The sequence below is a fragment of the Enoplosus armatus genome, chromosome 12 (genome assembly GCF_043641665.1).
Source record: "Enoplosus armatus isolate fEnoArm2 chromosome 12, fEnoArm2.hap1, whole genome shotgun sequence".
NCBI lineage: Eukaryota > Metazoa > Chordata > Actinopteri > Centrarchiformes > Enoplosidae > Enoplosus > Enoplosus armatus.
The window spans coordinates 1,029,777-1,053,797 of NC_092191.1; the positions used below are offsets into that span (position 1 = coordinate 1,029,777).

The following is a 24,021-nucleotide window of genomic DNA, read 5'->3' on the forward strand; positions in this document are numbered from 1 at the left end:
ATTTCTCTGACAGGATTGTGAAACTCTGTGATCCTCAGCCTGCTGCCTCAGGATTTGATCTTCCTCCCTTTTTAAAACATGCAACATGTTCTGTGGTGGAAAGTTACTACATGGGTTAACTTAGGTATTATCTAAGTATTTTGACATACTAGGAGGAAATACTGCACTTTCACTCCATCTTTTGTAACTAATTACTTTGCATATTCACCTTTTTGATTCCCTCTGACTGGTCCTTTGTTGCATGTCATTCACTTCACTTCCTGTCATCGCTCCACTCGCAAATCTCCAATAAAGGCTTAAAATCTTTTCCATATTTGATCAATCTATATGCATTGATACAGAGTAAGATATCAATCAGTATAAAGCAGTTAAAATGATTTCCACTGTGACCACTACAATATTTGCTTAAATGTTAATGCAGTTAAAAACTTTGGAAGGAGGAAGGAACTTTAACTGCTGATACTCTGAGTATGTTTTGCAGCTAATACTTACTTTTGTACTCAGTATGTATTTTGAAGTATAGCTTTCACTTTAAATGTTTTTACAATATGTTTTTGCTTCGTTTACTTTATTAAAAGTTGTGAATAGTTCTTTCTTTGTGTTGAAGTTACGTAATGACTGCCCTGCTGGAGCACCAGTTATGTCAGAACAGGAGGACTGCCTGAACCCTCTGCTCCTCCTCAATTTTAGAGGTGGTTTGATGGAGGAGGTGTCCCATTCCGCCTCCACTCCAGTGGGCGGGGTCAGCGTCTACTTTGACACGCTCTGATTGGCCACGGCTCGTGTCACTCAGGGGTTAAGCCGCAGGTAATTGGTCAGCGGAGTTCCCCTGATCTCCTCCTCAACTTCACGGCGTCCATCTGAGACTCGGGTCCGACTCGGTGGCAACTGTCGTGTGGCGCACTTGTCTAACTTCGTCCGGTGTCAAAAGCAGACCTACCGGAGGGAGTTACCGGCGCGGTTTCACAGCTCATCCCGGTGGAAGTTTGTTACACGAGGCAACTGAGCCTAAAAAAAGACCGGATCTGAAACTTTTTCCACCTCAGAAGACAGTTTGGAAAAGAAAAAAGAAAAATGGCAGACAGCGTGGAGCCGCAAGTCTCTTCCACCACTCCTCTGTTCAGTGACGAGGTGCACCACTACCAGGCCGAGCCGGACTCCGAGCTGGACAAGCCCAAACAAGACCTCTTCAGCATGGATGATATTGTGGACTTGGTCGGCGGGGCTCAGGACGCCCTGGAGCGGCACATAGCTGAAGATGGGGCGCCACACGAGTTCACAGAAAGTTCCTTCGCTCCTCCAGAGGAGCTAGTAACGTTACCAGAGCCTGTCCACGTAACGGAACCGGTGTCGGTGCCAGAGGTAAAGGAACCGGAGCCTGAGGTAGAGACGGCCATCCCAGACTCCACCAGCTTTTCTTTTGTTCCTGAGACCCCTTTAATTGCCCTGGAGCCTGAAGTTGTCGCCCCCAAAGTCGAACCGGAGAGCACAGACATCGTGCCGGAGCCACAGGTTGCCCCCGAGCCAGAACCTGCCCCAAAGAGCGACGCCCTCCCAGTGGCTGAACCCCGGAAAGCAGCCCCAGCCCCCGCAGAGGCAGCAGAGCAACCTGCGGTGACAGAGGAACCACCGGCTCCAGCATCTTGTGAGTATCTCAACCGGAAAATTACGACAAATTAATGTGGAGGCCAGTTTTTAGCAAATGAAGCAGATAAATAAGAATATTTCTTGCCTTCACATGAGAGAAATGTGTCTAAACGGGCGTCTTTAACGGTATTTTTCCATCTTACCGGTTTAACGTTTCTGTACAGCTGAACGAGGTTAGCATTGTGTGCTTGTCCAGACGCCGACATGGAGATAAGTAAGTGGGTTAAGCGCTACCTTTGTCGGTTTAACCAGCTTTGTTCACCAGTTTACGTTAAATCACATTATAATGTGGTGATTTTGTCCAGACTGTTCACATCTGTGCGGTCCAGTCACGGTGAGGTTAGCCGGTTAGCGGGCTAGTGATGCTACCCTGAGGGGAGCGGGTGGTCTTTCATCAGTAAGCCGACCTGCTGTTTGACAGTTGGGTGTAGATGGATGGGTGAACCTCACTTTCAACCAGACGAGTATCTGCGGTTTTAGAAACGAAGCCATGTTCGCTCTTTTTTGCAGAGGTGGCCGCTGAATGAGCTAGCAGGTTAGCCCAGGTTAGCCCAGGTTAGCTCGGGGTTCGCTGTGTTGCAGAGATGCGGCCCACCTGTTTTGACAAATAAACGGCAGGAAGCATAATGTGAGCTGTTGCCTGGATGAGCTGGCACTATTGCACCATTTAGACTTCCGCGATGTCTCAACACATTGCTCCATTAAACTACCGTCAGCCACGCACGTTTCAAACATTCTACGGGAATATATTTGATTTATTTCACCGTTATAGATGTCATTATTGTGTCAGACAGAGCAGCGCCCATCTGCTCGCTGCCTCTACCCGCTGCGTGCCGCTGTTGCTAACGGTAGTTGCTAACATAGTTCCATTATCGGACGCGCTTTTCTTGGCTTTTGTTAGTACAACCACAAACAAAAAAGAAGAAAACAGCGCTGTAAGGCTATCAGGTGTCCGGTCCATATCATTTCCATGTAATACAAAGCTCAAGACCAGGGCTAACACGCCCGATGGTGTGAGGTTTCTCTTGTCCGGTGTCGGTTATCAGCAATCGGGTTGACTTCAGTGCTCCGACGTAAGCTAACGCTATAACGAAATAGTTTATAATCTGAAACCTGGTCATTTGAAGAACAATAATGATGAGACTGAGTGAGATCGATCTGGCGGAAGAAAATAAGTGACAAGCATGTTGTCCGATAATGGAAGCACTGTTAGCACAGGACTGTGTCAGAGATTAGTCACAACAAAGGAATCCGCTCTGCGTCCACTCCCTGTCGGCCTCCCAGCATTATTACCAGACTCATTTAAACGCCTTAAATCACTGTTGTATTTTTTTTATTCTGTTGCCGGCCTGTTTTTAGTCATTAAACCCCCCCCCCCCACACACACACACCCCACCCCCCCATCTCCACCCCAACCAACACCCCAAATCCGGAAAACAATTCAGTCAGAGAGGCCTGGAGCCTCCTGTGTCCCCTTTTTAACTGCTATCACTGGTCTGGATGCTGTGGAAGTGGCCTTTTTGTAATGTTTGGACTGACGGTCTAATTCAGGAAGTGTGTATTCTGAGCTGCTGCTGCTGTTGTTGTTTATTAGGATGTGGCAGATAGCAGGTAAACAGGCCTGTCTGCCTCCTCGTGCATGGGGAGCAGAGAGGCAGGGTGGGGCTGCTTGGCAAGGCCACTGATGGAGGTGGATAAACCACAAGCTCCAGTTAAAGCAGCACAGTCACCAGTCTGAAAGTATATGAACATGTATGAAATCTGAAAAACATTTTTTTAAGGATAATTAGTTCTGACTGAGTTTTCTTTTTTTAATGTGGTCTTTATCGTTCTCATACCTTTTTCTCTGCCTTGCTAAGGGTTCTCTGATTGGGTTATATATGATTTTAGATATGATCTTTCCTTGTCTATCCATACTAGGTTGTGCACAAATCAGAGGATAACAAGTCAAGAAGTGTCAACATGAGATGTGAAAGCTGCATTCATCGTCGTTCATTTATCGGTTCATAAAACAATTTGTCGATCCCTAAAAGAAATGAATTGGCAAATATTTTCATAATAAATTACTCATTTACGTCATTTTCTAAAAGCAAAATTATTAATTGATATAAATAACCGTTTGTCGCAGCCCTAGTGAAATTAGTTTTGGTATCGGTGCTGAAACTTGGGTCTGGTTTTGGCACTAGCATCGTAACGTGTCCCATCGTCTGTGGCCAGATATCACCCCTCCCTTTTCTTCACTCCATCAAGAGTCCTACTGTGACTTTACACCACAAAGATTCACGTTGTCACCTTAAAAAGGTGTTAGAAGTGAGTTTGCGTCGCTCCCTCCAGACGGCGTGACTGACAGGCTGGGTAATCGTCCGGGGCTCGGCGATCTTTGCCGGCCTACATCTTATTTTTGGGTCACCTACATCCGTCAGTGTGTGTTTGTGAAGAGCTTGTGATGTGGTCAGGTGGATTAGATGGAGAGGGGAGATGTCAGACACACAGTCACAGAGGCTTAAGGCTCAGTGCGTGTGCTGTCCAGTGTTGTTGTTGGTTGTCTCTGTATCCTGGTGAAGGCTGGACATAAGTGGGGTTAAGTGCTTTAGCTTCAGACCCCTCCACCCAAAGCAACGACACCAGCTTTCTCTCTGTTGTTTTTACTCTGCCAACACGGCAGCTGGCTTTCAGTCTAGAAGGGAGTCATGCTCCTAAATATGATGAGAAGCACATGTTAATCTGTTTCAAATCTCTTATCGCTGTGAAAAGCACAGATTTCAGAGCTGCCTAGTGAAACACGATCCGGTTGTGCTGATTCATCACAGTGATTCTGATTTCTGGGTGCTTTCTTTTGGTCATATTGTACGTTGAATATCTTTGGGTTTTGGACTAGTCTTGTTGGACAAAACAAGGAAGACGTCACTTTGGGCAGCCAGAAACATTTTTGATACCTGACGTTTTCTATAAACCCTTTTATTTCATTAACAAAGGAAGACAAAGTTCTCAAATGTGCCTGAACAAGCAGTTTTCCCAGATCTTGTCTTTGACATAGTTTCCTGTGTCTGTGAAGGTTCTGTGCTAACATTGGCTAGCCTGTTAGCATGTTGGGACCAAAGTCAATCAAATCCCAACATAGTTGTTTGTGTTTGCGCCTAATTTAAGACCAATAACGATATCTGATAATATATCTGCTGATATTTGGTTTTTAACGAATGCAAACAAATCAAATCAGGTTATTAAATCGCAGATACATTTTAAAGTGTATGTAATGGACCTCAAACTCATTTCTTGTTACTTATTGATTGACAGTTGAAACTGATTCATCTATGATAAGATAAACTCATGATGATAATATCTGCTGTGCGGATGCTTTCAGACATTAATCTCACGTCTGTGTGTTCAATACAGAGCAGGAGTTAGGGCCAGTGGTTAGCCTAGCTTAGCATAAAGACTGGAAGCAGGGGGAAACCGCTAGCCTGGCTCTGTCCACAGTTGCATGATGGAGGTTGAGATTATACATCATATTACCATCCTGCTCTGCCACGTTTCACCGTGAACAGATGTCTCTCTCTCTCACGTAAATCATACAGGTCATGTCAGCAGTTCAGTCGCTACAACATGCAGTTAGCATTGGTTTGTTTCAGCTGGAGGTCAGTTTCCCTCTCACTCTGTGTCCTCTCTCTGCAGACAGGAACAGAACTAAATGTAACATTTAGAGAACAGAAGGTTCTGGTTTTGGGTGCTTCCCCCCCCCAGAACTGCTGAATGTTGGAGGAGCCTTCAGCCTTCAGACACACATCTATTTAGTGGCTTTTTGCAGAATTACATAACTGTTGGTTTTGTAGATGGGAGACTGCAGCAGAGACAGTGAAATCTGTTGTCACTGCAGATATTCTGTTGTCTGCCTCACTAACCTGCTCTGGTTAACTGTTAACTTTGCTCAAGTTTCACCTTCCAGAGATAAGAGGTAGAGAGTCATGTTACACGCTTCTGGACTTGCGTGTATTTTAAACCGACTCGTACATTGAGTTCTTTATTTTACAAGATGGCAGCAGGTGAGTCTTTGGCCTGAAGTCATATGTCAGTGTCAGGCTGTGAGGCGTTCCTCGACATACTTATAGATCAAGGCGGAGACGCATTCCTCAGCGTGGCAGCAATAAGATATTTATCACATGATGGCAAATGTACACACAGTCAGATATGTCTTCACACATGTAAAACAAGACTAAACTAATGCCGGACTTCAGCTGCAGTTTTGTTACAGTTGCTCATACTAGCGAGCGTCTATCACTGTACTGTCGTGCTCTCAGTGAGGACGCACGATTAGACTGAAAGTGAAGTGATCTCCTCTGATGTGTGTCAGCTGTAACCAGACCAGGACCACAGTGAGCTGAGCCGAACCTCGGGTTACCCAGACTGGACATCCAGCCCCGACCTCTCCACTTCCAGCTGATCTTTGCCCCCTCATGTCAAAGGACTTGGGTGGCTGTTATTTGCAGCATGTCGAGCAGAGAGCAGGTGCAGTTAGCTAGTTAGTTCTTACAGGTTTTATAGGTTTGTTCAGCAGCTTGGAGGACCCTTCATCCACCTTGAAGCTGAGAGGTAACCGTAGAGCTTCAGACCATCCTCTTCATGCCATCTTTCTGAATTTACGCTAACCATTGTTGTAGCCTGATAATTCATTTCTTTTCACTTAATTATTCGGTCTGAAATCGTTCTCATGTTTCCTGTTTGGGAGGGGGACCCTAACCAACCAGTAGAGAGGGATACATCCGTCACAGAAGCTTTAAGACTTGTTATTTCTGTAGGGCAACTTACAACGACCCGTCATTCTCAATCGTCTCCATTTTACATGTTGCATGATGTTCCTGTTCTTAGCCCCGCCTAAAAAGCCCTCATTGTCTTTTCAACTTTAACAGCCACGAGAACACCACCAGACCTGTTATCACTGAAATCTGAGAGGTACGCCATGGCCAGCAGGTTTTAATATGGGCTACAGTCCCAACATCATTCAAAATCCAGTTTCATGCAAATATAGGCAGGCATTTTATTATTCACCAAATATTTTAATATTCTAAAAGTTTCTGTCAAGCTGGAAAAGATCAGATTTGAATTTAAACCTTAAGCAAAGGTTAGGTTGTTAGCCTCCTTCTGGATGTTTAGTTGGCTGGTAAAAAGGTAGAGTGGCAACTCATTTCTGAAACTGATCAGCAAATATGACCCACATTTCAAAGGCCTCAGCCGCCTGCTGCAGGGTTTAAGTGGCCGTTCTTCTCAGCTATGTTTAGGGTGGCATGTGATGTTCAGTCTAATCTGGTTACATTTGCTCATGATGGCCCAGCCACTACTGAATGTAGTCTGCCCTCCAGTAACATGCATATGTTCACTATAGATGAGTGGAGTCAACAGTTAAATTGCATCCTGAATTTGTGCTTTACAACCTTTTTGTTTCCAGACTCTCAAACATATAGAGGCACACTTGTGACTTCCTCGCAAAGAAGAAACGTCTGGATACCAGCATCAGTACAGATGTGACCATTAAGTTTGTTCAGAGGCAGCCAGTCACGTTCACACTTCACTTAAAAACTTCGATGAACAGGACAGCACTTTCCTGGAGAGAGATTTGGATCCTGTTGGTTCCCTTTGAATCTCATGCTGAATGAGTTTACAACCCGCTGCTGTAGTTTAATGTTAAATGTGTCTCATTGGTTCCATCCTGCAGGTCTTCTTCATGGCTGGAAGCTAAAGCTCGACAGCAGAGGTAACCAAACCAAACGGCCTAATATGAAGAATCATTTTGGCCTAATGATGATCAGATTATAAAATCAGTATGAATTTGTATCACAAACTGATTCTCTTGATCTACGTTATGCCAATAAATCTGATAATCAACCTGAGATGCACCGCTGCTTCTGATTTCTGCAGATTTCTGATCGTCAAAGTTTGATTTATGTCTTTCACACTCATAATGATGAAACCATAGACTGTATATAAAGATGGACGACATGACAGGCTGGCTGCAGTATAGGTCATAAACCCCGCCCCCTCCATGTTAGTGGATGGGACATGGGCCAAACTAAAAAATCACGCACACGTCAAATACATTTTTTCCAAAGATGGTTTCTGTCATTTCAGGTCATTCTTATCAGCTGATGTTTGTGTGTTCGGTTTAATTAGTTATTTAATGCTATAAAACAGGGAGAAACGTCATGATTGACAGCTGAGTCCGTGGTGGAGATGTGTCGGCCATCTTTATATACAGTCTGTGGTGGAGACCTGTCGGCCATCTTTATATACAGTCTGTGGAGACGCGTCGGCCATCTTTATATACAGTCTGTGCTGGAGATGCGTCGGCCATCTTTATATACAGTCTGTGGAGACGCGTCGGCCATCTTTATAAACAGTCTGTGGTGGAGACCCGTCGGCCATCTTTATATACAGTCTGTGGTGGAGACCCGTCGGCCATCTTTATATACAGTCTGTGGTGGAGATGCGTCGACCATCTTTATATACAGTCTGTGGAGACGCGTCGGCCATCTTTATAAACAGTCTGTGGAGACCTGTCGGCCATCTTTATATACAGTCTGTGGTGGAGATGTGTCGGCCATCTTTATAAACAGTCTGTGGTGGAGACCCGTCGGCCATCTTTATAAACAGTCTGGAGACCCGTCGGCCATCTTTATATACAGTCTGTGGTGGAGATGTGTCGGCCATCTTTATATACAGTCTGTGGTGGAGACCCGTCGGCCATCTTTATATACAGTCTGTGGTGGAGACCCGTCGGCCATCTTTATATACAGTCTGTGGTGGAGATGTGTCGGCCATCTTTATAAACAGTCTGTGGTGGAGACCCGTCGGCCATCTTTATAAACAGTCTGTGGTGGAGACCCGTCGGCCATCTTTATAAACAGTCTGGAGACCCGTCGGCCATCTTTATATACAGTCTGTGGAGATGTCGGCCATCTTTATACACAGTCTGGATGAAACCTCCTGTGGTGTGTTAGGACTGACTCTAGATGATAAGGTTTGAGCTGAAGAACATTTTGAGCTGAAGAACATTAACATGCAGATGCATGTTAATGTTCTTGATTACATTTAACGGTTGTTAACCGGAGGAGTGTATATGTGGGAGCTGCTTAATGCAAACAGAACCTTCTTCAGTGCCTTGCTTAAGAGCACTTCCCCGCTGCTTGTCACTTTTTACAATATCTTGATCTGTCACTTTTTGTGTTTGATGGAGGGGAGATTACGCTAGAGATCATTTGTTATTTGAATTAGCACCATTAAAAGTCGCTGAATTAGCTATTAGCAGCTTCTGTTTGCCATGGATGTACAGACGGTTATTACTGGATTACTTTAATACTGAATAAAACTTCTTTCATTCAAGTTCTGCAGTTATGAGGGCATTTCTTTTCCTACGATTTTTTAACACATAATTTAAGTAGTTATTTATGGATTTCTGGAGTTTTGAGAAGCATAATTTTCCTTTGTTCATGAACCTTTATCCTCCTGCGGCCTCTCACTTTGACTACCTGGTTTGTCTGTTAGTAAAATATGATTGAGTTCATTTGGTTAAAGAACCAGAAACAGCCTGTTTCCAGAATGCTTTCCTTAATTTCATTCAGCCTAATTTGACTTTATAAGCCATCTGCTTTTTGAACCAACACGAGCTCAGAATGAAGTTTCTTCATGTTGGCGTGTCAGAATGTGCTGTAGCTGTGTGACAGCTGAAGCTTTGAACGCATTTGTTGCACATTATTTTGATCATTTACGTTTCCTGTGTTGCCCTCCTGTCAGTATCACAATCCTCTGAACACGATCACTTCCTGCTGATCAGAGGGAGATACTTCATGTTTCTGCAGCCTCTCTGTATGCCGTCAGGCTGCTTTTTGCTGAGTAAGAAATGTAAACATACAGATTCTCTTTCAACATCTCTTTAAAAAGTATTGAGGTTTGATAGCCAGCCTTAGCTTTGTGCTAACTGGCTTCAGTTTCAGTAATTTTGAAAGTGGGTTAAGAATACCCTGCGGGCACCCGCGTGTCCCCCTTTTGGTTTTCCTTAACTACCCTGATGTAACACTCAGAAGCTGTAATTAAGACGCCCCAGCTGAGAATTCCTGACGTGTGCCGTTATGTTAGTTGAGACTTTGGTCATTTGTAATGAAGCTGATATTTGTCACTTCTCCGGGTCTTTCTCTTCTGGGCTAACATACTGACTGAAGTCACTTTCTGCTGCTTTCTCTTGTTTCTTCCACAGATGTACCTTCTCCTTCTAAACCTCAGCCTCATCCTCTGATGCAATTCCCTACAGGCAAGTTCTCTCTGTCGCTGTGTTTCCCCGTCCTTGTCATTTATTTTCTTCCACCACTTCTTTAGTTCACTTCCCCCCCGTTTGTCATTTAAGTGACAAAAATAACCCTTTGCATGTAAGAAGCTGTAGCTGTATTTTTGTCACCTGTAACAGCATTTAATTAGGATGCTCGTGGATCTGTTCAGAGTATCTTTGAAACACTAGATTTGATGTTTGACTTGTGTTGCATTTTGACTCACATGTGATTGTTGTTGTAGAGTAGACTGACATGAGCTTGTAGAGGAATAATGATTCTCCTCAGTGATTGACAGGCCTGAAACAACATCAGTGTTTGTAGAATTCATTATACTTCATAATATTTTCAAAAAGTTCTTTGAGAGGAATCATTATCTGCCATCACCTAACAGTCTGTGTTTGACACATTGGGCATGGATTATTGGCACCAGACCTGGGGCAAAAACTGATTTCACCACCATGCAGGGTGGTAAACCGAGAACCAGACAAATGCTGCCAAATCTTGACTGCGGACGGAAGTCTGCTCTCCCAAACACCTTGGCAGCCGTTTATTGTAGACCTGTTAAATTAGATTTCTTCCCTACTTGAGGTGTGCTTGATTTGTCTTTTCCAACACTCAAAGGAGCAGAGGCAGTGACTTTTGTTTAGTCATTTACGAACTAAACTGAAGAAGAGGTGAGATGCATCAAGATCCGGGTGGTTCACCACCACGGCAAGACCTTTTCAAAACGACCAAACTCCAGCAACACTTGAGGTTTTAAGGACAAATTTATTGTCATTGATTGACGTTTCGACTCCATCGGCTTCATCACGGTCAAGGGTTGACTGTGATGAGTCAATGGTTAACCCTGATGAAGGCCGCAAGCAGAGACACTTTGGTCTGACAATACATTTGTGCTTAATACTGAAAGTGTTGCTGGAGTTTTGACCCTTTTAGGCTCAGGTGTTGCCCCAGTGCATGCTGGGAGGGTCCCCAACACACTTACCTCATGTAACTGCGACCACATGGTCAGCACTCCAATCATATTAATGCTGATATATGCTTTAGCTCTCTACTCATTTTGCCCTTATTTCAAATTAAGAGTGCCTTGTTTTTTTAGTTTTTTTAAAGATAATTTAATCCAGGATTAACAAATCTTCTTCTAACTGCATTTAAAGAACCAAATTATTTGGATCAGAATTAATTTTAAGAATTTTAGCCTGATAACGGCATTTTAGCCCAAATTAGTTGGCCATATTTGAAGAACAGGGCCCAGATTAGCTGTAGTAGGTTTCTTCACCCACTCATGATTGGCCGAACACACATGATTTAGCTAGCGGTCACCACTAGTTGGCAGCGCAATTGTTAGCCTCAGTATTAGTTTGTGTTAAGTTAGAGTTTTGAACTGTCTACCAGCCACAGCCAACCTTTTAGCAGCACTTGTCTGGTGTTAATCTCTGAACCTCCCTGTTTTTAGTAAGCCCCCCCCCAGGTGTGGTGGGCACTGTAAGGAATGGAGTATGTCTTTGATATGTGCTGTATTGCATTCTCCCTCCTCCCTCTCTACTCAAGCACTTGGGCAGAAGGGTGATTCCCCTGCTCCCATCTCTCCTCTCTCCCCTCTTCACTCCCCTGACTCTCTGGAGGAGCTCTCTCTGACCGAGAGTCCCAACCAGCCCCCTACGTTGGGATCTGCTGCACCCTTTGGCTCCTTCTCCACTGAACCCCCCACTACTCATTCCAAGGACATGCCTTGGGTGGGTGAAGAGGGTGACTCTGGACCGGGCCGTAGTAAGAATAAGGAAGACCTTCTCGATCCGTTAGCTGGTCCTTACCTGAGTTTAGGGAAAGACCCAGGGCCTCATAATCCGTGTGAAGACAGCGGAGTTTCCTTTTCACCTGAGGAGAAGCTAATTAGCTCAGACAGGTCCTCCACTGGCCCCTCCCCCGTGAACCCCCAGATGATGGTCCCTGAGTCTCACGTTGCCTCCTCTAACCCAACAGAGCACTGGGATTCACCATTCCTAGCATCTCAAGACAACTCCAAGGTCCCCATGGATACCTTCTCCAAGGACACAGCTCCCATTAGCTCTTCCAGGTATGAGCCAGACCTGCACGGCAACCAGTCTGATGAAGATGATGACCTGATGTATGAGGTGAAGAAGAATAATAACCCATTTGAGGGCTATTCCCCACTGGCGGACAGTGGCTACTCCCATTTTGGAGACTCCAAATCTGACAGCAGGGCCTCAAAAATGTCAGAGAGTCCCACTCCGGATCTAGTCCAGTATGGCCAGACTGGAGAATCCCAGGATACCCCACCATCTTTCTTAGATGAGGGGACAACATCTGCTGATTCGCTCATGCAATCAGTGAACCAGTTCTCATCTGGTCTGAAAGACGATGATGAAGAGGAGGAGGAGGAGGATTCTGCTCTGCCGCCATCGCTTCCAGACATCCTGAAGTCTTCTCCGCTCAACCCTGACAAAATCGACTCCGGCTCCTCAGAGGGAAGCCCAGAGGAGCAGAGTCCCATCCTTGAACGGAGGATGATGGAGTCACCCAACCCTCCCATTAATCTGTCGGCAAACAACCCATTTGCCTTTGATGCTAAAGTGTCCCTGCTAAAGGAGATGACTGAGGAGATGGAAGTGAGAGCGGCCGACAAAGCAAAAGTTGATGACGACAAAAACTTTGGAGCATTCGATCTCGTCAAAGAGGCAGAGGAAACCACCCCCACTAAGGTCAAAGAAGAAGAACCTGTTAAGATCGAGCAGAAAGATTGGTTTTCAAGCCATGATTCTCCCAAAATGACCGAAAGGTTTGAGCCGCTTGACTTCCAGAGCAAAAAGACCCCCGCTGATGATTCAGATTCGGAGTCACCGACAGCAGACTCCCTGTCTCCAGTCCTGGAAGCCATGGCCAAGAACCCCGCCAGCTTCCAGGTGGAAACCGAGAAGAAAGACCTGGCGATGGAGTTGGAGGAGCCAGAGGTGGCTGAGGAGGTGTCTGAGCATGAAGTCTCCTCTGAGGAGTTCGAGTTCATTGAGCGACCACCCAGGGGCGTCATCGATGAGTTTCTTGAGGCTCTGGACACATCCAAGTTTGCCTCCTCCAAGCCCCCAGAGATCCCCATGGATGATGATCTAAGCTATGTGCAGAAAGATCTGGCTCCAGTTTCTGCTCCCCCTCTGACAAAGGTAGCCACGCCCCCTGAGGTTGAAGAAGAGGCTCCAAGTCAGAGCTCCTACCTCCTCCTAACCCAGGCCTCCCCCCAGAAGAGCAAGGCCGAGCTGGAGAAGCTCGACATTCAGCAGCCCCCACCGCAAGCTCCACTCACCCACTCCCCTGTCCAAAAACCAGAGGAGGCGGTCTCTAAGAAGAGCGTGGAGGGCGGCAAACTGTTTAAGATGCCAAACGTGAACATAAGAGCAGGTAAAATAAACCAGTTTCAGCATGGAAACCACCCCCCCCCCCACATCCTCCTCAGTTTTCACTGGCACCTCCATGTCCATCGGCATCTTTCATCGTCACTCTTTTGTTCTCCTCCAGTTATTTTCTCCCGACCAGCAGCCAGTCTTTACTTTAGATCCCATCTCTTTCTCCGTAGTGTCACCTTTCCTTTCTTGCACCGTCCTGTTCTGCATTTTAAAGTCTGGTTTAATTTGTGTGCTTGTGTGTTCCATTGTGGTTCGACCTTCTGCTGCATTTTGTGCATTTCTGTCTCATTAGAATAACATCATTTCTATGTACCTGATCATTTTCATTTTAAGATGTGGTAAGTAAAATGTGATCTTTCCCTTCATTTTGAAACCCTTTTATTTTCATTATTTTGTTTTTATATGCACTTTAAAAAGAAAAAGAGAAACATGGCAAACAGACAGATGTTGATTAACCACCTACAAACACTCGTACAGCCGTTTGCCCACTGAGCATATTTGCTGTCAAATTGAATTAGCTTTCCACGTGGTTTTAGCTTCTCCCTTCTCTGGAAATAACTCGAGATGCCACTCTGAAACCCAACACCCACTCACAACTACATCCACAGAGCTACCAACCACACCCTGCTGCTGACTGAATACGCTGCCACTCCGATTCATCATGTGATTCTCAATCTCTCCGACACCCTCCGATACACGATTGCATCATGTTTTATGCACCTGAGGCTAAATACTGAATATCGTGTAGTGACAAACTCAAGCTGTAATAATGTTAGAGGGTGTTGAACTTTCCATCCACCAACCGCTCTAAATATTTACCTAGACAGGTTCTTTGGCCAAAATGCAAAGTTCCTGTGAATTTTAAGTAAGAATCAGGTTTCTGGAAGTAAGTGCACGCTATGCACTTGACACATGACATCTTGAGTTAAATTATTACGATGCAGGAATCAGAACTGATGCTCTTACCATGTAAGGAAATGAGTACACAACATTTACAAACCAGGTCAAAAACATTGACCGGGAGGAAGATTAGAGCTGAAACACTGATCGATCGACAGTAAATTGACAACAGTTTAGATAAATGCTTAGTTGTTTCAGTTGTTTAATCAAGTGAAAGCTCTTCCAGTGGTTTTCAGTGAGGATTTGCTGCTTTTCTATCATAATGAACTGGACCGTTGGTCAGACAAAACAAGAGGATTAGTGTGCAGTTGATTTCATTTGAGGCTTTGGAGGGAGGGAGGGGTATTTCCTGTATTGCGACATGAAATGTAATAATGGATAATTCATGTAGGCTAATTGATAGAAAGAGTCCACTTGATAAAGCTTAATGATGCTTCCTCCTCTAATGTCCAGGGAACGTTAAGATCTTAAATTTTTGGGAAACGAGAAGCGTGTGGTCTGCAGAGTTTGTAGTTCGTCTGTATTGTACCCTGAGGTCGTTGTGTGAGAGTAAAACTCATGTAATGATATTTCAGAGATGTTTTATCACCCAGATACAGAGCTGCCTCCTTCAGGGCTTTTAGAAAGTGATGAATCGTCCCTGAGGCTCCGCTGTCTCTCTGAAGACAACACCGCTTAGTTTTCATTTTAATGGATGACTCAGTTTTATTTAAACGGATATTGATCAGTTAATGCACACACTCGCTGTTGCATACAGCCACTGTGTAACTAGAGCAGTAGGACTTTGCTCTTTGACTGCGTGAGTGTGTTGGAGGGATCTCCTGTTAATTAAAGCCTCCTCCTCCCTGCATTGCGACATTGGCAGGCCCACAAAGGGTTCTCCGACCCAGAAACCACTCAGCAAATGTTCTACATTATGCAACTTGAGGTGCAGAGCTGCCGTCTGAACGTAAATCTCCCTCACTGATGGGAGCAGCTCGGTTCATTTGTTGCTGTACTGTGACGGATCGTTTCTCCGATCTGAGTAGATCCCAGATTTAGTTGTCCGGTCTATGAAACGTCCCATCACAGTTTTCCAGAGCCACAACTACGAGATGTTCAGTATACGATGAGTTAAAACAGAAAATAGCTGCAACCTTGCTTGATAGAAAACAATAAAGTGATTATCAAAACAGTTAAGTCTACAGACTAATTGATTAATTGTCTTAATTAAATGACAAATGGTTGGCAATGAAAGAGGCTTTGGTTGTGTAGTGGCCCTAAGCAGCTGCAGATATATGAACTGGTAATTTATGTATTTTTTTACTGTTGATATGGTTTTAATGAGTTTACATGTTAAGTGCAGATTACAGTCATTGAAAATAAGCCAGTGAGCGCCGAATGTTTGATGCACATTTATCAGACAACTCTGGATTCAGGAGTTGAACCAAAGCCAAAATGACCTCAGAATGACGTCCAATAATTGGCTTCATTATAATAATAATAAAACATAATCAGTGTTTCAAGTAGTAGATGGAGTCTTTGTAATTACTACTGCAGACTCACCACTGACTCCAACAATGGGACAAATCTTTAGCTGATGAATAGATTTCCAGTGATTTGTCTGCATGCTGCTCTGTCTGTGGGGCTCAGTGGGTTAAATCACCAACCACGCCAATGTCACGTCCTGGGTTATAAAAACATTCTCCAGGTCAGCTGACTCTGTTTTACATCCAGTGGAAATAAGATGAGAAGCTGCCAAATCATTTTCATTCAGGCTCTCATTTGCACTGATGCAGCCTGGCAGGATTTTAAGAAAACTGGCAAATTCAGATCATTTAACGAACATGCAGTTTGTTATTTTTGGGACGAGTCACGCAGAAGTTAGAAACTGCTTTACATTCATTGTGGAAGGGAAGAACGTAATGTAATTCATCATCTGACTGAAACCGAATGTGGGATAGTTGGACGATCTGGTGTGTCATCACATCAGCAGGAGAGCAAAGTCATTCAGAGGCTCGGATCACTTTGTGCTGCTTTATTCTCAGAGAGACAAACTTTGTACTTCTCTTTTTATGTAACCGTCTCTTTCACCACTCAAATCAGCATTTGATGTGAACTGTAGGTTGCAGGTTTGTTTCCAGCAGGGCAGCGAATGATAAGAGAGCCAGACGGTCGTCAATGGAAACGAGTCGTTGACAGATAAATCTGAAAATGAATCAGTACATTTATTATACTCTTAACTTTATATTGATTTTATTTTACTGTATTCTCCTTGTTGTATGTAGACCTGACTTCTACCTGTAGTAAATGACATCATATGAAACCAGTACATGCAGGTAATCCATCCATATATAAGACGTCGACTGAAGCCTCTCTGTCAGTCTTTACTTACACAGATGTCTCAGTGTTTTCTGTCATAGTTAAATTCATTTTCTGGCTGGAGGAGGAGAAGAGGGGAGGAAGAGGGGAGGAAGAGGGATTTATAAAAAGAGGCAGGGGCCCTCTAGTGGGAGAGGTCAGTAATTACCACTCAGCGCCTGTATCTGTGCCTGTGGTATCTGATTGATTTACACCAGATAACTGTGATTATTTCAGCCTGTAAACACGCAGCAGCCTCTTTGTATTTTGGATTTCTTTGTTCTCCTGGTTGGGAATCTACCATGTAAATGCCCGGCAGTCCTGGCAGGAAACCAGCCATTATTTTCTTATTCCTAAACTGGTTGTTGGCAGCAGTGAAGGTGAGTGGAAGGTCTGAGCCTCTTCAGCACTTTACTGTGTTCGTGCTGCTGTACAAGTTTCAGTACTGTCACAGAATGATTTATGAGTTTCATTCAACACAACAAAGTTCTCAAATGTGAAATGTTTCATATTTGAATTTTTAAATTAAGATTAGGACCTAAAGATTTTCTGCTTTTCTGTAACTGTAAACAGTCTCTGGGTTTCAGACCGTTGGTTGGACAAAACACACGTCACCTTTTGGCTCTGGGAGATGATGATGATGAAGCAATCTTCACAGTTTTCTGACATTTTAGACAAATCTATCGTGAAAATAACTGATTAATCCCTAATGATGACAATCATTGGTCGCGGCCCTAAACGAGATCAGGAATCCGAGCAGATATTTAATGTCACCTGTCAGTAGTTCACCATAATACTCTGAGGTTTGACACTCAGCCCTCATGTGAAGAGGAGCGATGACGAAGGGAAAGCAGGTTAAAACATGAAGGAAAAGGAGGAGGAAGTAAAAGAAGGAGAAAGGGAAGATCACATTGGGCAGTGGTGAGGAGGAGGAGGAGGAGGAGGGGGGAAGGGAGAGCGTGCCAAAAGGGCTGAGCAGAGGGGGGGGGGGGGGGGGGGGGAGGAGACGTTTATAGTTGCTGCGTCAGAGCGCTGGCAGCAGACAGTCAGCTGACAGCACGCCTGCAGGAGGGAGTTCATTCGCTCGCTGCAGTCGTCTCCCCCAGAGGAAGCCGTGCTCGGGTTCTCCCCTCCCTCCTCTTCCTCCTCCTCCTCCTCCACCTCCTGCAGCCGAACACACACACACATTTACATTTACTGCCTCTGCTCGGTCCCTCTCTGTGTGGAATGTGTGTTTGCTGATCGGACGGCATGGAGAACAACTCTGTGGACACAAAGGAGTGCGAGCCGGCCGCAAAGCACTGGAGAGAACAGGGTACACCTCCACCTTTCTGTCTTTGTCTTTGGCTTGTTGGACAGTTTCTCTGCTGTGGTCCCTGCCAGCCTCAGAGTATGGAAGGTGTTCACGGCTGCCAGATGCTGTGGGGAAACGCGCCGTCCCACATAGCTTGTGTTCTTTTTATTGCTTTGGCTCTTCTGTCTTGCTGACTGCAGGAGATAGATATTTGACATTGATGCTCAAACGGAGACAAACTCTTACCAGCTGTGAGTCCATCTGTAATACAGAGTCGGTGCACGTTTAGCTGAACCTCGTCCCGCTGCTGGGTCCATCGACTCCCAACGCAGCGTTCACAAGCTGAGCTTTGGAAACTTTGAGACAAAAGGCTGAATGCTGACTGTAGAATATGTTTGATTTCATGGGGCGGCCACACAAACCCTGATGATGATGATGATGATGATCGTGTAGCTTTGTAAGGGGAAGTTTAAACCTAGAGTTAAACCTTTTCATCAGGTTGCTAAATGTTTTTCATCCCGCTTCATTCATCTGTGAGACTAGTTTTTGTTGACGGTGTGAGTTGCACCTGATTGTGACTCCGCAGAGATACTTGACTGCAGGTCTTTGCGTGCTGTGTGCTGGTCTCGTCCTTGGGCGACTGCAGCAGCTACATAGAGGACCTTTGGACAGTCGGCCAGTCAGCCGCTGTGACCAAAGGTAGACTGTAGAGAGAGGGGGGGGGGGTGCTTTGTGAGCAGACTGACGTTATCTGGCAGTTTAAGGATTGGCTGGTGTGCCGGGGATATGCTAATGAGCTGGAGGAGAGTCAGGCCAGAGCCTTCAGTAGTTTGGCCGCATGTTTGCTGCGTGTGAGACAAACTAACATGAACGGTGTTTTTCACCGAATGATTCAGGTTTCAGGAGCTCGGATCATATCGTGTTGCTGCCACTGACGGCAGTTAATGTGTCATTAGACTGATAATGGCAATAATCCTACAGTCCCTTCATCTTAGACCTGTCGACCAACACAAAACTCACTGACTGCTATTTTGGGAATGGGTTCATCCTTGAAGTCATTTTACAACTGTTTCTCTAATGTGAGGATTTTCCTTTTCCTTGTCATAAATGACAGAAAACTGAATATTTTTGGGTGCGTGTCGAACAAAACAAACTATCTCATCTTAACACTTTGGGCTGTGGGAACTCGTGAAGCGCATTTCTGACCATTTTTGACGTTTTACAAACCAAAGAATCAAAATCATCTGCAGTTTAATAATGAAGATTAATGAACAAATGTTGATGACAAGTCACAGAACCCCAAAGAGGTGTCATCACAGCCATCAGAGCGAAAACCCAACGATGTGAAGCTTACATTACGAAACAAATCAATAATCCAATATCAAACTGATATTTTCTCCATTGACCAATGAATCGACTGATCGATTGATATCTGAAGAGTTTGATTTCTGATTGATGTATTGTCGATAAGTCTGGCAAATAAGAAGCTAATATCAGCTAATGTTTGTCATGGCTTCCCGTGGGTCGACTTATTGATGAACAGATCTTTGATCGGCCCTCTGTAGTGGAGCACAGCTACACCTCAGACATTTTCAATCAGTTTAAGAATTAAACGTGTGGTGAGCTCGGCCTGTTATTAGGTGTTTTTTAAAGCGTGTGGACTGTGAAGTGTTCGCTGCTGTCAGGAGGGTTTGTGTGACACCATGAGGCCGAGTTGCTCAATGACTAAGCAGTATTTGGGGGGTGTGTGTTAGAGACTGTGGTTGCGACAGTAGTGAAATAACAAAGCTTTATGTTGCCACCAGGCTGAGCAGTGTGTAATCTGTCGTTAGGAATGAGGAACATCCTCATCTTTTTGACCTCTCGCACGTTTTTCACCAACGCACTGACTCACCTTCCTCCACTTCCTCCCCGGGCTGAGCTCATTGAGGTGTTCATCACGGGGAAAAAAGACCAACTGGACTCTGTTCAGTAGTCAAAGCACGCTTATTTAAGATGCACTACAATAATCTGCACCATGAATAAAGCCTCACAAATGACTTTGGTGGCTTGCAACTGATATTACATAGTTTGTCCTAAAAAGCTTAGTGTGTTTCTTAGTCACAATTCTTTAAGATAGTTGTTGATGTTTTATAAAAGCAAATATTGGTCTATTGTCAGATGTTTAAAACTCCCAGATGTAGATCTCATTATCAGCCTCAGAAATGCTCAAGGGCTCCTTGATGGTAGTCGGTGCTGAGGAGTGTTTTTCTAAATGATTTCTCTGTCACTCATGTGTCACTGGTTGGCTCCGATGTGTCTGCATCGTCCATGGGAACAACTTCTTTTTCTGCTCCGTTTGAATAATTTATCCCGTGCAGATGATTTTCTGTCCCAGGCAGATATTTGAGCCGTTAACCTGCAGCTGAGACTGTTCCAGTTTCTCTGGTTTTTGAACGTCTGCTTGCCTCAGGTCCTGCAGCCTGCGGCAGTTTGAGTTTTAGACTCATGATTTTAGCACAAAAATACGTGTTGCGTGCAGTATAATGTTAATTGGTTATCTACAATATCATTTTGGTATTGAATGATTTGGAGTATTGACTCCAGAGCTTTTAGCCTTCAGTCCTCCGTCACGTCTGCGTGATGTTAAAGACAAACTGTCTGTTCTGAGTAAAAACTGTGTTGCATTTATAAGAACATGAAAAACCAGCTGCTCTCCTACAGCACACATCACATATCATTAATGTATGGAAAAACCTCTAATCAGGCCTGATTATTAAATCTTAGTGGGTTTGTGTTCACTTTGTTTTGGAGCCTGTGGCTCTCCCAGCATGCACCTGGTGTTCCTGGACAGCTCGTAGTTCCATACATGGATTTTTAACCAGATCTCTGATGTAGTCTCTCTTTCATCCGTTCTAGTGGGTTGGGTTTAAATTCCTAACTTATCTCTTCTGCTTGGCATTTCTGGAGCCAGTTGTCCTTTTACAGCCAGGTTATGCAACACTCCTCCACCTCCTCCTCCTCCTCCTCCTCCTGCTGTCATAATCCTTTTTAGAAAACCCATTTCTTCATGATAACAGATGGCCTTTCACATATGTACACGCCTCTGTCTGTTTGAACTTTGAACACGATGCAGTGTCACTGAGGAATCTGTCATGTTTGTACCAAAGTCTGTTCCTAGTGTATATTAACATAAGGCCGTGGTGAACAAGACATTTCATTTAGATTTTACTTTAAAATTCTCACAATTACAACTCTGATTTATTTTTTTAAAATCACTCGCAGTTTGATTGACAGTACTGCTGAGCAGACACAAGAAATAGAACCTCACGTTTGGCAGTAATTTGTTCTTTCTCAGAAATCAAATGTAAAAGTATCTGTGGACGTTATTGTACCACTTTATCTTACAGGTCTGTGTTTCCCATGAACTTAACTGGAAAATGATGTAAAGTTAATGTAGAATTGAATACTTGTCTGTAGACACATTGTGCATATTCAGGTGAGCTGCTGTGCATTTACTGAAAGAGTTCAAGCTACACCAGCAACTAACTGTGTGCCAAAATAGTTTAAATGACCAAATTACAAAGTTCTTTTCAGGAAAGTTATGATGTCAGTTACAGATCAGTTCAGAAATGTCGGGAAGTAAGAGATGCTGCTGCTTTCTGACATCAGTGTTGTATTAAATGTTATTAAGAGATATTAGTATCGTGCTCCTCTTTCATTTCCACCATTCAGTACATGCGTCGTGGAGCTAAACGGTGCTGCGTTATATTTTAAATAATTGAAAGAGACTAAATGTGTAGTCATCAGTCGTCCGTCCATCCGAAGTGAGAGGCCGAGCTGCGCATGTCCCTCTCTCTCCCTCTCCGTCTCTCCGTCTCTCCCCCTCGCTCTCACCTCTCAGCCAGGCGGATCCGCCGTGCTGCTGCCTGCTTAGCGGAGGTTCAAGATGGACGCCAAACGGGGTTAGTCTGGTCATAATCTTTTGTTTACCGACCATCTCTCGCTCCTCGTTTACATAACGCATTTGCGTTCGGTTATGTCGCGTTAGTGGCTGGTTACGTATTTGCATGAGCACCGGGACTGTGGCTGGCTTCAGCCCGGGGACCGTAGGAGGCGGATCGGGCCGCCTGCGGAGGTCATGTCGGACGGTTTGACGTTTTGTCTCCGCGGTGAGGACTGGGCTGCCGGTGGGGGCTGTCTGACGGCATCCCGGGTAGTATATTAAAATACTGACCGTGTTGATGAGAGGGGGATCGGGCTGGTGATTAAACATAGCGAATAGTGAAACGAGATCAACGGCCGGGGTTTAGCTAGCTGTGATGCGGTGTCTATTTTTAGCCAGGCTCCGGTGATGCTAGCACGCCTGCTACCATATGTAGCCAGGTAGCCACATTTTCACCGCGGGCCCTCCTCTTCCCCCCCACCTCCTCCTCCTCCTCCTCCTCCCATGTTGGCTGCTCGGTCCGTGTCTTTACATCCAGACAATGGCTCTCTGTTGAAACAACCGGCCACAGCTGCTGCGGTTAACGTCTGACCGCTGCTGCGTGGCTAACAGAGCTAACATGGAGTTAGCATGCTGAGCGGTAAGATACCGAGGGGGCAGCTAGCTGTCAGCTAACTCGCCAGCAGACGGACTAGCTCGCTGTCAACGCCCACATTTACACTCAATAAGCAAGAAGCTTCCCGAATATGAACCCGCTGTTTCTATTGAATGGTGTGTGTGTGTGAGAGAGTGAGTAACCCTCAGTGACCAGCTGACGCAGTGTTTTACTGGTTTTAAACCAGCCAAGAGACGATGTTTTTACTGGAAACCCCTCTGATCTGCTCTGGAATCAGTGGAAAGCTCCGTCTCTGTAGTCAGTGTCATTATGTAACAACAGCAGCACTGAAATCTGTTTTCTAAAGGACAATTGTTAAGAATCGACTGTAGTTAAATAGCTTCACATTAACTGTGCAGAATGGTTACCAAGCAACAGAGGTGCTGATTAAACATGCTGTCCAGTCGCAGATGGGAATACATCATCAATATGTAAAGTAACTGATGTTAAACACATAGTTGTTGGCTTTAGTGCTGGTTACTTAACTCAAAATCAATCAGTCTTGATCACTGATCGTTAATGAAGTGTGTAATTAGCGAGTTTATGTTTCTGTATGAAATGTCCTGATGAAAAACAATAAGGTGACGACTTCAGGTGTCATCGGTTTACTGTCATCTGTGACTAAGAACATGTGAGAAGTTTGTCAAACATTTGAGGATTGAACAGCCTCATTTACTTCAACTCTCTGGGGCTGCAACGAAGGATTGTTTTCATTATTGATGATTTTATATTTTTTGAAATCATCAAATCGTCCAAATATTCTGAAGCCCTTCATGGCAGCAGTGCATCTTTAGTATCTGCGTTTTGGACTGATACACAAAAGATTATTATCCATTTTGTGGATCGACTTGTCTGTTCAGCACTTAATCTTTCTTTAACAAGCTTGCCATGTCTGCATAACGAGCGTGTTTGTATTGAAGTCCTGCGGTCAGCTGGATTTGTCCACTTGGCAACAACTTGTTGTAGGAAATCTGATTTGACGTTTTCAGCCTCATAAGCTCATTAATTGGCTGTTAAACCATTTTCAGGAATACTTTGGTCAGCTGCCAAACACATTGGGGCCGGTCCGTCTGTCTGCGATGCTGAGCAACATGGCCGCTCGTGCTCACAGCACCTGCCATTGTCTCTCTGCGCAGAGCTCTGCTCACCCTGCAGCCTCAGTTTGCATTTTAATGCTGCTTTGCTCAGCAGACCTTTTTATTCTTTAAGGCTTGGTGAGGTGGGTCATGAGCTTGCTGAATGTAAAAGTTGTTCTTTAGCTGTGTATTTGCAGTTAAGCGAGGCAGAAATATTAAACTGTCAGATTCCAGCGTGCAGTTTGACATGATGTTCTCTCGTCGATGGAAAGTTCAGCATGTCAGCTGAGAGCCACGTCAGAGCCTTTAGGAAACCAGGACTCCTTCACTTCTAATATTGTCCACTGACCTGCCTGGAATTCCCTGGTGAAATATAAGCATGCTCGGTGCAGGACCCAGGTCGTGAGCTCAGCTGTCTCCCAGGAGAGTCCGACCCCCACCCGCCATCTCCAA

General features: G+C 44.7%; 1 protein-coding gene across 10 annotated transcripts in view; it reads left to right on the top strand.

The window, feature by feature from the left end:
• Positions 1–877: 877 nt before the first annotated feature.
• The window catches only part of rtn4a (reticulon 4a), a 29,192-nt gene continuing 6,048 nt past the window's right edge, over positions 878–24,021 (top strand). The window contains exons 1-4 of one of the 10 annotated variants that reach the window (XM_070915539.1): positions 878–1,645; positions 7,355–7,393; positions 9,890–9,943; positions 11,511–13,373. In XM_070915539.1, the coding sequence (XP_070771640.1) occupies positions 1,075–1,645; positions 7,355–7,393; positions 9,890–9,943; positions 11,511–13,373 (2,527 nt within the window). In that variant the 5' untranslated portion in view covers positions 878–1,074. Of the gene's footprint in view, positions 1,646–7,354; positions 7,394–9,889; positions 9,944–11,510; positions 13,374–17,823; positions 17,934–21,778; positions 21,857–24,021 lie in introns of those variants that run through there. The other 9 variants (XM_070915542.1, XM_070915547.1, XM_070915546.1 and 6 more) reach the window with 9 other exon arrangements.